Raw genomic sequence first — 13317 nt, 5'->3', positions numbered from 1 at the left:
GTTTGTCGCTTTTTTCAAAGTTTTTCTCGCTGTTTCTGAAGTTTGAACCTTTTTTTTGAAGGTTTTGTTGCTTGTTCTGACCTATTCTTGCCTTTCTTCCTTACGTTTTTCTACTGTCTTTTTTATCTTCGCAGTTATTTTTTTAAAGATTATTTGTTTGGCCATTTTCAATTTAAGTTTTTATAAACTATTTTCAACCTATTCTTGCCTTACTTTCTTCTTTCTACTGTCTTTAGGGTCTAACCCTAACCCTAAGGTCTCTGCCAGAACTTAACCAAAGCTAAATTAGGATAGGTTTTAACATTTACGAGTTTGCGAGACCTGACTGGCATTGGCTCGTTGCGAAGATTTAACATATGTCGGATTTCTGAGTTGTGGCGTAACAGTTTTTGCTTCATCACTTCCCTCTCCACCTTCAATTCTTGTCTGCGTTTGTACACGACCAGCTCCCTCCTTCGGTCAAGCAGCCGTTCTTTTTCTGCCATTTTCTCTGGATTTCTGAGGGGATCTGGAACCAACAGAATATGAAAGGTTAAGTCTGGAGTCCAGTTGTACACTCGCACCCCTCCCAAAAGGAAATAGTCAACAGATTTGTTTTGTTGCAAGTTGTTAAAAATCCATGTTGGCCTGGCGCCATAAGTGAGATAAGAGCTATCTTAGCTTGACTGAGTAGGTTTCCTTTGTTCTCCATGATAATTAAATAAGATAAATAAATGAACTCATGAAAGGAATATGTGCCCACTGTGAGATACAAATACATTTCTGACAGTGTAAACAGATGTAAACAGATACAGGCTCATTCCTTCCCTGCAGAACAGGATAACACGAGGCAATTTGGGGAGTTTGTTCAGAAGTAGAAAGTATTCTCACTGTCGCCTTTATTAGACAAACAATCTACATAATGTTGATTAGCTGAACAAATGATCCATAAATAGACCACATTTTAAACTCATAAATAGTACTACATATTAAAGACTGAAGTGTGTTAAGTGTGCAGCTGGACTCAGACAGCAATTAGCTTAGCTTAGCATAAAGAAGATGCTAACCTGGCTCTCTCCAAAATTCCAAAACACACCGAGCAACACCTCTAATTAACACACCTTGTGTGTTTCATTGTAACGGTTCAATGTAATGTAATTAGCCTGTATTAGTCACATGGGCTGGTTTTCTGGCTACTTTGACTTACTTTCAATGAATTTACTGAATAATAATTTCACTTTTTAGGACTTTAAATGAAGGACATTTACTTGTAATGGAGGGTTTTTTTACATAGTGGTGTTGGAACTTTTACTAGTGAAGAAATTGAATACTTGTTCCACCACTGATCTACTGTGATCTAAAAGGAGGCTATACATACACCTGTACGACATGTTATGTGACAAAATGTAAGTTTACTTTCTTACCATGACGCAGGAGGTAGCACTCATCCACAAAGGTTGATTGGATTTCCCTGGCAATGCGCTCTATCTTGCGATTGAGCCACCAAATGTACAATCTTGAACGCAGACCAAACGTTGTCCTCTCCTTCTCCTGGTTCTTTCTCTTCATCTCTTCACACCTCTCTCGTTCTCTTTTTAAACCCTCCTCCTCCAAACGCTTTCTCGCACTCAGATAGAGCGATAAAGGGCTATTAGCCCTTCTGTCTCGCTGCTTCCTTGTGGTTAAAGGCTCGTCGTCTTCAGAAGATGAAGATGTAGAGGAAGGGCTGTCGCCACTTTGTCCGTCCTGCCTCAAGGTGTTTGAAGGGTTGAAATCTCCACGAAACGAAGGTCTCTCACCCCTTCGTACGTGCTCCCACCAGATGCTAGGCTGGTCAATGTCAACGTAGGGCAAATGGTTCTCTCCAATTCCTCCATTCTGCCTAAAGGTGGTAGGAAGGTTGATGTCTACGAAGGACAAAGGACTTTGTTGTTGCTGCCTCCTTGTGGTAGAAGGCTCGTCGTCTTCAGAAGATGACCACAAAGTGCTCTCAGCCCTTCGTGCTTGCTGCCGCCTCCGAGCAGTAGGCTGCTTGTCTTCAGAGGATGAGGAGGAAGGGCTCTCAAACCTTCGTACTCGCTGCCTGGTGGTAAAAGGCTCATCGTCTTCAGAAGAGGAAGACAAAGAGCTCTCGCCCCTTTGCCTGCTCTCCTTCATGGTGGTAGAAGGGTTGGTGCCCACGATGAACAGAGAGCTCACATCCCTTTGTACTAGCAGCCTGGTGGTACAACGCTGGTCATCTTCAGAAGATGACGAAGAAGGGCTCTCAAACCTTCGTACTAGCAGCCTGGTGGTACAACGCTGGTCATCTTCAGAAGATGACGAAGAAGGGCTCTCAAACCTTCGTACTAGCAGCCTGGTGGTAAAACACTGGTCATCTTCAGAAGATGACAACGAAGGGCTCTCACCCCTCCATGCTTGCTGCTTTTCTTCAGAGTATGAAGAGGAAGGGCTCTCAAACCTTCGTACTCGCTGCCTGGTGGTAGAAGGCTCATCATCTTCAGAAGAGGAAGACAAAGAGCTCTCTCCCCTTTGCCTGCTCTCCTTTGTGATGATAGAAGGGTTGGTGCCCACGATGAACAGAGAGCTCACATCCCTTCGCACTTGCTGCCTGGTGGTAGAGGGCTGGTCATCTTCAGAAGATGACGACGAAGGGCTCCCACCCCTCCATGCTTGCTGCCGCCTGGGAGTAGAAGGCTGCTTTTCTTCAGAGGATGAAGAGGAAGGGCTGTCAAACCTTCGTACTCGCTGCCTGGTGGTAGAAGGCTCATCATCTTCAGAAGAGGAAGACAAAGAGCTCTCGCTCCTTTGCCTGCTCTCCATCATGATGGCAGAAGGGTTGGTGCCCACGATGAACAAAGAGCTCACATCCCTTCGTTCTTGCTGCCTGGTGGTAGAGGGCTGGTTTTCTGCACAAGAAAAAGGGCCCTCACCCCTTTCTCTGTGCTCCTTCATGGTGGTAGAAGGGTTGGTGCCTCCACTAGACGAAGGTCTCTCACCCCTTCGTCCGTGCTCCCTCAAGATGGTGGGAGGGTTGAGGTCTTCAGGAGACGAAGGACTCTCACCCCTTCGTTTGGACTTCTTCGAAGAAGAGTCCATATCTCCTGAAGACCGAGGTCTTGCAAAGAAGTTTCGTCCAAAAATGAATCTAAACATTTTCTCAATTATCTCTTTTGAATACTGGCGTTGTGAAACTGCAAGTACAAACACACAAACACACACAGCAATTACTTCACTGATAATCACATTATTGTTTCAAGCAGCACCCTAAGCAAGTTATTTCACTTAACTAAACCTTCTAACTGAACTTAAGTAAACTGAGAAATATTTCTCTGTTCACACATTATTATTGCACTGTGCTTGATAAAAAAATGCAAAAGGTCTGCCCCAAATATCACTTAGAATAATAATAATAATAATAACATATAGACTTCAGACTACAGTATAATGTACTTTCAAATAAATCAATCAAGTATTAATGTATGTCAGACACATATACAGTACATATGTCTATTGACATACTATAGCTGCAACTAGTAGGCTACAGCAGTGCAACACACGGGCCCTATTTTCAGACCACACCAACCCATAGAAACAAAATGGATAGAAAGGCCATTTCCATTCAAATCAACGTAGCAGAAAGGTGTACAATTGCCATGTCAACGTATAGCTAAACTTCAACAAACCCTGGAGTAGTAACGTCACGAGGCAGAGAGCCAGCCGCTAAATAAGTCAAATTAACTTAATGCCATTTTATTTATATGCACCGACGTCACACAAATGTGATAAAACATACAAAAAAACAAACATAAAAAGCAAAAATGTTCCGACAACAGTTTAACATGTTAAAGCATCTGCAGACCACTAGGTGGCGGTGCTACGACATGATACGCTCCACTAAAGGCACAGCCAGCACAAATACAACGGCTCGACGTTAGAGCACAGTAGCTAGCTAGCTATTAAAATATGCAGCTGCTAACGTTAATATTATCTGAAGCAACAAACTCTTTTTGTTTGGAAAATAAATCACTTAATTTAGTATATTTTTCACCCGAAGTTTTCTCTCTCTTTTTCTTGGCTCCCCCCTTTGGTCGTTTCGTGCCGCGATTCATTTTCTTTTATCTTGGTGGTGGTCAGTGATAATGGATTCGGCGCTAAAAGAAACATTTTGAAACTATCATAGACTTCTATTGTAGCTAGTTGCTAGCTCTCGCCGTTCACGGGTACATGGTACTGTAAACATATCCATGGCAACAGCGACATGGACCAAACAATGACGTCGTTGCAACGCTTATGATTGTGGGTAGTGTAGTTTTTCTACATACGATCGCGAATAAAAATACCTTTTTGAAAAATACCTTTTTGAAAAATAACAAGACAAATTAGTTTTTATTTTATTATTATTATCTATATTTTTTATCTATATTTTTTATCAGTAGCGGCCCATAGATGATGGCCAGTCCGTCACTGGGCTAGTGAGAATAATAATGTTAGACAATATTTCTACTATTGGTAAGAATAATACAAATAATAAAAACACTACAATGAAAGCAGTGTTTTCTAGCTAGCTAGCTATCTCAAGAGACACATTCACTGTAACACAACAAGACATTTTTGTTTTAGATCAACAACCCACAGATAATTTTAAAACAGGACGTATTTATACGTTTGAGAAATAATCTTTAGCTAATTCACATGTGATCGGTGATAGAAGCTGCAGAATGTCACAAGTGCAAACCTCTTAATCAATTCAAAGAGTAGCTAGCTATAGCTAGAAGTTACTAAATTTAAAGTTTCCTCGAGTGCAAGGAAACACTACACTTAAGCAGTCAATTTTGTGCACATGCAATTTAGGCAACAAGTAATGGAACATTTAGCTAATAATTAAAATTGTTTTGTGCAAGAGACAAAATGCATTTGCATCTCCTGATCACAGACAGCACATCTGATAGCTGCAATATAACTGATAAAAAAGATATTTATTTGACAGAAAATTGTGAGGATAGTAAATGTACTCCTTCCCCAACAAAATACGGCTCTACTTAACAGAAAGAGTTGAGTAAAAAAGTAGTTTTTAGCTCTTCTGTAAAGTGCGACTTACCTCTCCAAAGGATTGTGTTCAAAGGTACAGGAACTCTGTGTTCCGTTGTTTTGTTTTGTTTTTGAATTTTAAATAAAAGCAGAAGTTGAGTCTACGCAACGCAAAGTCTACGTTCAGTTACGGGTTCTGATTCGTCGACTGACCGTAGACTCCCCCAATTAAATCGCTCCGTTTGACTGTAGAAACGTGGGATTCTTGACAGCAGCTACCAATCACATGCCGACATTCAAAGCTGAACCTGCCGCTGCGGTCAGGTCTCCGGCGATCGTAGCCTACAGTATTTCTGGTAAGTCTGAATGAAATAAATTATATTTTTACTAAGCCTGAAATAATTCATTCTTCATTACACTCACTGTTTGTACTTCCCAGTTGATTTTTTTGATCGTTTGGGAAAAGCTAGCTAGCTAATGGTATCAACTAGCTAAAGGTAGATATAGCTAGCCATAGATATATTAGCTACACTAGATGTCGCCTGGCTACTGCTGTTCATTGGAACGAATGTGTATGTATCTATGATAGCTAGCTAGCTAGCTAATTAAAAGTCCTTTTGACAGGTAACGTTAACGTTAAAGTTACCGCTAATCGTTCATTACAATATTCTCAGCCTATTGTGAGTCATTTTAAATAAGACATTACATTTTATTTGTTGTGTATCCACTACGGAATATTGTTAATAGCGTACGCCGGTTACGTTAACGTTACTGCTTGTTAGTTAAATGTCAGTGTCTCGTTCAAATCTCCGTCCTCGGCCTACTTAACGTTACTCGGAGGCCTTTTAAATTAGCTATTGTATTTGTTAAACACTAAGGTTACGACAATATTTCTATCGATTTCTTTCTAATTTCTAACGTTACTAACTTGTCATGACAGACAAAGCATAGTCAGCCTAGTTGTCATTCAATTCCATAACTATTGGTTGAAAAATCATGTTGTAGAATAAAGTTATTGTTGCTGTCACAAAACATTCACTTTTTACATATTACTAACCTAATTCATGTTTCTGTTCATGCTATAACAGCATCTCAGGAATGCATTTCATCAAATAGAAATTGTCAGATAGACATGTTTTACTGGCAACTTTTGGGGCAAAGGATTTTTAACTGATTTTGAGTGGAAATATGGCATACAAACTTTGCCAGAGGGAAATGGGCTGAAAAGTGGATGAAATGTCAACATCAGAAGTTATATGAACTCTACCTCAAAGTTATCTTCATCTGAAGAGCTGTCATCAGGGTTGAGCAGTTGTCATCCTGCTCTGACATGTCCTCCTGGCTGTGTGATAAAAGGGTATCGATGACCTTTTGTACGCTAACATAAAATGCATTGCCATATGAAATTGAATACATAATATAAAATAATGTTAAAATAAAACTAATAATGTTGTGCTGTTACTGTGTCTAACTGTATTTCAGTATCTATAAGTGAAGATGGCAACCCCAGTAATCCGCATCGTCAACCCAGAGGCCCCTGCACACCGTCAACAGGCCGGACTGATGGCGACTGAAGAGGCCCGTTGCTGTCGGGAGAAAAAGATGGGTCTTCCCTAAACCTCCACAGGAGCTGCTCTTCCAGGACAGCGCCCTGACACACGCAGAGAAGCTCCTTCGAGCAGACGGCATCCCTGCACCGTCGTGTCAGCTGTGCCTGGGAAAGCTGCTAGTCCCTTTTGGCCAGTGTGACAATGCACCCTTCCACTGGCTTGTCGCAAATGATGTGGGATACATGAAGTAGTAAGCGTATTATATTAAATACCATTGTTGGCTGTGCATTTTTTTGATTGCATGTTTAAACACAAAACTACTTTATTCAGTGTTTATTATTTATCTATGCAAAGTTTTCTTTACTCATCCATCTATAAATTGCATGAACGTCTGTCTGTGTGTGTTATTGTTAAGCGCAAATCTCGAACCGTTAGTCCGATGGATTTCAAACTTGACAGGTGTCTCGGTACGGGCACGAGTAAGTGCAGTGCCAAGTTTGACGTTGTTTGGATAAGAATTGCAAAAGATATCGTCGGTAAAAGAATCACACATTGGCTTTTGCCGCTTTAGCCGCTGGCCACTCCCCCAATGCTCACTGAGTGAGCAGTGAGCAGGACCAGAGACAGAAAGAGAGAGAGCAGCAGAGCTTTGACAGCTAAAATGTGACATACACCTCAGGCCCACAAAAATGTGCAAAGTAGCACTACGTTAACGATCAAACGACACAAGACAACATTCCTCTCTGTCTCTCTCTCTGTCTCTCATTACATTACATACATTCTGAATCTACAGCGTTCTCTATCAGGTAAATACAGCAGTACAATGTCTTCCTCTGATGTAGACGTCGCCTACACTGTAAGTCAGTAGTATAGGCTATATACAGTGGAGTTGCAGCGGTTTGGGGTCCTTCTCGTCATATTTTCAACGGGCACCGCACTAGTCATCTTAATTGCAGTTTAAAGTGATGGTTTGGAGTAATTCACCCTAGGGTCCTTTGCACCACGACCTCGAGCCAAACGATGGATTGGAAAGTTTGTAAGTCCACCAGAAGTTTATGTAAATAACACTTGCCTGCTGGCTTCTGCTCTCTGCTGTTGTTGTTGCTGCTGTGAGTCTAACTGCAGGTAGCAGCAGCAGCAGCAGAGAGCAGAAGAGAGCAGGCAAGTGTTCAACTAAATTGTACGGTATACAAACTTTCCAATCCATCGCTTTTTTGTGGACTACATAACCTATTTGTACTAGTATAGACCTTTGGTATCATTTCGGGCATTATTAGTGGGGTCATTTACGAGATACAAACGTGGGTCCATTAGCCCCGCGCTAAGCTATTCAGCGGCTAACGCTACTCTACGCTAACTCGCCCAATGTTAGACCCAGGTGAAAAAAGCTTCTGGGGGGGTGTTTGGCTCGAGGTCATGCTGCAAAGGACCCTAGGGTAAATTACTCCGAACCATCACTTTAACTCATGATGTTGATGGTATTAAGTTGAAGTAGGGTATAAGTAACATATAAACCCAGAAAAAACTATTAATTCTACTATTCAACTACCGTTTTTTACTATGTGATGTTTAACCTACTTAAGTAGCACTTTTTAATGTAAGCCAGTCAGATTTGTCAATATTAAGTTATTGAAGCACATGTATGACATGTGCCTGCTGATCCCAAGGTGCAATGAAACTGAAGATATATCTTAAAATATCACTTAAGAACTACTTTTTCTTTTGAAATCAAACCGAGTTCCAGCATGCGAGCAAACAGACCACATGCTCTATCATTACAGTAGCAGCACAGTGTGGTTCATACAGTCAAATCTCATCTCTCTGTCCTCAACGTCCATTTGAAATGCAAAAGAAAGGCTTCTATGTATCTTCTATGTATGCTGCTCCTGGGACTTGGAATTTGCTGCTGCACACTGATCTTGGTCTAGTGGAGCTGGTCTCTTTTTTCTTTTTTTATTATGATTTTCCAGGTCCATACATTACCGACAATGATAACACATATCATACTTCTCATTAAGCCATCTGTAAATGTACATTAATAGCCCCCAGAAAAGTATCACAGGCTCCGTAAGCATAACAAAAGTGAGCAAGGAACTAATTAGGCATTCATACTGTATTATATATGCATAACCATTCTTAAATATGGAGCTGGTCTCTTTAAATGTTTTCAAAAGTAGGCTGAAGGTGTTGCAGAAGGGTACATAAGGTTGTAAATGGCGACAGGTGACACCAAGATCTGGGTCTTGGGTGCAGCTGTCGCTGTGGACCGGCTACACCCTGCTACGCTCTGCGATTCCCTGCAATGTCCGGCTACGTCCTGCCGCGTCCTGCCGCGTCCACTGCGTCCACCCATGCTCTGCTGTGCCACGCTACATCCCGTAACGCCCTGCTGTGCCTGACTATGACATGAACTACAACGACTACCATTGTAGTCACTGTTCCATTATCTCTATTGTGACTATTACGCCACTGTTCATCATAACTCTTTTCTCTTCGCCACTGTCGCAATAGCCACTGCTAATGCTTGCTCTTGGGGGAATTATTGGAATTGTTGGGGCTTTGTAAATTATAGAGTGTGGTCTAGACCTGCTCTATCTGTGAAGTGTCTCGAGATAACTCTTGTTATGATTTGATACTATAAAGACAATTGAATTGAAATTGAATTAGATACATTATTAGGGGATCACTAAGGTCTATATAAAAGAGACTTCAGATACAGTATTAGGGGACCACTAAGGTCTATATAAAAGAGACTTCAGATACAGTATTAGGGGACCACTAAGGTTTATATAAAAGAGACTTCAGATACAGTATTAGGGGACCACTAAGGTCTATATAAAAGAGACTTCAGATACAGTATTAGGGGACCACTAAGGTCTATATAAAAGAGACTTCAGATACAGTATTAGGGAACCACTAAGGTCTATATAAAAGAGACTTCAGATACAGTATTAGGGGACCACTAAGGTCTATATAAAAGAGACTTCAGATACAGTATTAGGGGACCACTAAGGTCTATATAAAAGAGACTTCAGATACAGTATTAGGGGACCACTAAGGTCTATATAAAAGAGACTTCAGATACAGTATTAGGGGACCACTAAGGTCTATATAAAAGAGACTTCAGATACAGTATTAGGGGACCACTAAGGTCTATATAAAAGCATCCAAAGAGCACCATGTCATGTTTTTTAGTCTAAAAATAATCAGTTTGATTTATTAATGTATGTATTCATTTTTCAAATATAAATTATAATATTTACATGAAAATATTTTTTTTATAAATAAATCACAGCAATTCTTTTGGGTGCTAAGTGAGTGCTATGGTAATCCAAGGGGTAGCTAACAGTACCCCAAGCCCCTCCCTGGGTGGCAGTGAAGGTCAGGGGCGGACCAGACCCCGACAGCAGAGGCTGGCTCTGGGGACGTCCCAGACCCCGTGAATTACACCTATGGTTGAGTGCATAATTTACAAAAAAATATATAGTATGTGCAATGGGCAGATGCAAAGTCCAGGATAAAGGTAAGTGCAGAGGGTAGTGACTAGTGATGGTGTCTGGGGGAAATAATACTAATATTAATAATTCATTATTATTATGAATTTATTTTTTTACCAGAGACTGTATGATCTCTTTTATTACTATAATAATTGTTATTCACGTTGGGATGATTTGATTGGCTCAGCAGTGTGGGTAGGCGGCTCCCAGCCTAGACGGAAATGCTCCTTGACAGACAGCTTCGGTGACCAATGAACACATCATATTCAGTCGTCGTCACATTTTTGCTGACGTGGACCGGACGCAGGAAGTGCGGTCTTCCGGGTTAGAGTTCCTGGAACAGCTGAGGTTGTTTTGGAGCTGCGATGGCCGAAGACCCTACGCTGTCCCTCCGGGTCTCGGAGATCAAGGACCCGGCGGTTCTCTTCGAGGGCTACAACACCGCGGAGATCCGCAGCATCGAGCGCAAAGTCCGCGGGGAGATCGAGCACAAGAAGGAGGAGCTGAGGCAGATGGTGGGGGAGCGCTACCGGGACCTGATCGACGCCGCCGACACCATCGGAGAGATGAGGCAGTGTTCGGAGAGCGTGGTCCGGTCCATCCGGGACATGCACCGGTACTGCCACAGCCTGAAGCAAGGCAGAGCCAACGGGACACACAGCGGCACACAGGAGGTGAACGGCTAGCTAAACCTGCAGTAAACCTGCATCGAAGCCCATTCCACACCTATGTGGAGCCAAAACACACAGTAGCTAGAGCTGTAACAATTCCAAATTTTGTTAGTTAATTGTCTTGAAAAACTTTCAATGATCCCTCAATCCTTGAGGGTGGACCCCTAACCGCCCCCCCCCCCCCCACCCCACCCACCTGCCAAATATGTGCACCTAAGTCTTCCACAAACAAGAGCTGTAACTCTGTAGCCTACAATTAATTGTCTCAGAAATAATTGGGATTACCAATATAATTGTCTATTTCAGTCAAATAAATTAATAATAATAATAAAAAATGTATTTCTTTTAAAACAAATTAAAGTTTTGAATGAATCCCAGGAGACATCTTTTGGTTATATATCACTGTCATGTGACCCAGATGATGTAATAACACTAATACACAGCCTGTGACGTAAACAACGCCGCTTTATTGTCATAAGACATGTTTTCTAACCGTATCCCCGTCACTACCTACTGTCTATGGTCACTACCCGATGTGAGTCGAGTGCAGATGTGAGTTGCGCATGCGTCACTTTGCGACAGTGACCAGATTTCACGCAGATCTGGATCCCTTGGCGTTATGAGGTAAACCGTTTAAATCTGAGCATGCGCAAGTCACACCTGCACTCGACTTACATCGGGTAGTGACACACACCCCCCCCCCCCTTGTCATTAATGTTGCTATGAACATGTATGCCAACAATTGAAATAACAAAAATATATAGTCCAAACAATAGTCACTTATATAATTACAATTGGGCATATCTAAACAAAATCAACGATTACCAGTCACAAGCCTTAACACCTTAGCTAATGTTAGCAAATAATTGCAGTTAAAGGAACACGCTGACTTATTGGGAATTTAGCGTATTCACCGTAACCCCCAGAGTTAGACAAGTCCATACATACCCTTCTCATCTCCGTGCGTGCTGTAACGCTGTCTGACGGCTCCAGCGGCATCAGCCCATCACAGATCAGGCACGTGAATGGTTCCAGTAATCCTACTGCTCCGAATAAGTGACAAAATAACGCCAACATGTTCCTATTTACATGTTGTGATTTGTAGAGTCACAGCGTGTACATAAAACAACGTAACATGAGACACAGCCGTCTTATAACCGTAAACAAACCGGGAACTATATTCTCAGGCTTAAGAATATAGTACTTGGGCGGAGTGATATGCTCGCAGCAAGCCTGTCTGAGAATATAGTTCCCGGTTTGTTTTACGGTTAGAAAAACGGCTGTGTCATGTTACCGTTGATATTTGTACTACGCTGTGACTCTAAATCACAACATGTAAATAAGGAACATGTATTAGCGTCTTTGTCACTATCTAGTGTCGAAGCAGTAGGCTAGTTGGAACCAGTTACCTGCAGGATCTGCTAAGCTAATGCTGGAGTCGTCAGACAGCTTTACAGCACGCACGGAGATGAGAAGGGTATGTATGGACTTGTCTTACTCTGGGGGTTACGGTGAATAAGCTAAATTCCCAATAAGTCGGCGTGTTCCTTTTTAAACAAAAAAAAAAACTGATTAGAGAATAATGTAATAATTGCTACAGACCTTATAGTAGCTGCCTGAGTTTAGCTGAAGACTGCCTCAACACGTTCTGATTGGTGTGTGCATTGAAGGGCTCCACGACCGGGGCAATTCTATTTCAGTTGCTTACGTTTCAATTTGGGTTGTAATCTGCGCCCTGAAATTACCAACTTCTTCTCTGGGGACCACCAACATTAAACTTCACAACCAGTCTCCTGCTCTCCCTCTGACAGATCAAATAGAGACTCAGCCAAAGGCGGGAGTCTGGCACAACCACCTCCGATTGGCCCACACTACGTATCTGTTAACCCTTTCCTTGGCGGGGTTACAGGTGCTGTCACTACCCGATGTGAGTCGAGAGCAGATGTGAGTTGCGCTTGCTCAGATTTAAACAGTTTACGGCATAACGCCAACGGATCCGCATCCGGCAAATGTTTTAGCTATCTATGATTGTTTGATTGCTAACGTTAGCTCAAAAGGCCATTCAGGTGATAGCCTTTGTTGTGTTTGATTGCTAACTTGTAGCCAGCAGTGAACAAACTTCGTTATGTAGGTCCATTTTTATTGTATTGACATTTACAGAAGTCTCTCGTTAGCAGGTTCTTGTAGGCTACTTCAGCCTCTAATCTAGAACTGACATCAGGGATCATGCCGTTTAAAATGTGTTGCCTTACGCTAAATAATAAATGACTGCTATGTAATGTACCTATCTCATTATTCTGTGGCTAACAGCGAAACAGATCTGTGACGCATGCGCAAATCACATCTGCACTCTACTCACATCGGGTGGTGACAGCGCATGGCATCGGCGACAGACACACAGGATATTAAACCTGTTTTAAGCCCTTTGAACCTGTAATTGTTTGTCCTCTGTCACTAACAGACAAGTTCACAAACTCTCACTTGAAGCACAAATTGATTTTCAAATAAAATAAAAATAGTTTTTTACTATAAGAATTTTTAGGGAGGCTGAGATGAAATTTAGGGTGGCTTGAGCTCACCTAAAAAGGG

The 13317-nt window shown here is 41.8% G+C and overlaps 2 protein-coding genes across 8 annotated transcripts in view; one reads left to right on the top strand and one right to left on the bottom strand.

Moving 5' to 3' along the window:
- Window positions 1-18: 18 nt before the first annotated feature.
- Window positions 19-5164, bottom strand: LOC120574550 (TRIO and F-actin-binding protein-like). 4 transcript variants are annotated; one of them, XM_039824940.1, is made up of 4 exons: window positions 4031-4287; window positions 2717-3173; window positions 1404-2440; window positions 19-508 (listed from the first exon to the last, which is right to left on the bottom strand). In XM_039824940.1, the coding sequence occupies exons 1-4, from the start codon at window positions 4089-4091 to the stop codon at window positions 252-254; spliced, it is 1812 nt and encodes a 603-aa protein (XP_039680874.1). In that variant the 5' UTR covers window positions 4092-4287; the 3' UTR covers window positions 19-251. The 4 variants fall into 4 exon arrangements, with proteins under 4 accessions (XP_039680874.1, XP_039680871.1, XP_039680872.1 ...); XM_039824937.1 differs by having other exon boundaries at window positions 1404-2182; window positions 2252-3173; window positions 4031-4286; XM_039824938.1 differs by lacking the exon at window positions 4031-4287 and adding an exon at window positions 5081-5164 and having other exon boundaries at window positions 1404-3173.
- Window positions 5165-10343: 5179 nt separating this feature from the next.
- The window catches only part of cog1 (component of oligomeric golgi complex 1), a 49383-nt gene continuing 46409 nt past the window's right edge, over window positions 10344-13317 (top strand). For all 4 annotated transcript variants that reach the window (XM_039824933.1, XM_039824932.1, XM_039824934.1 and 1 more), the window contains exon 1: window positions 10344-10731. In XM_039824933.1, coding sequence (XP_039680867.1) covers window positions 10423-10731 — 309 coding nt within the window. In that variant the 5' untranslated portion in view covers window positions 10344-10422. The remainder of the gene's footprint in view (window positions 10732-13317) is intronic.

This window comes from Perca fluviatilis, chromosome 15 (assembly GCF_010015445.1).
Source record: "Perca fluviatilis chromosome 15, GENO_Pfluv_1.0, whole genome shotgun sequence".
Lineage (NCBI taxonomy): Eukaryota > Metazoa > Chordata > Actinopteri > Perciformes > Percidae > Perca > Perca fluviatilis.
Note: the sequence above shows the minus strand (reverse complement) of the source record. Positions and strands in the feature narration are given on the sequence as shown.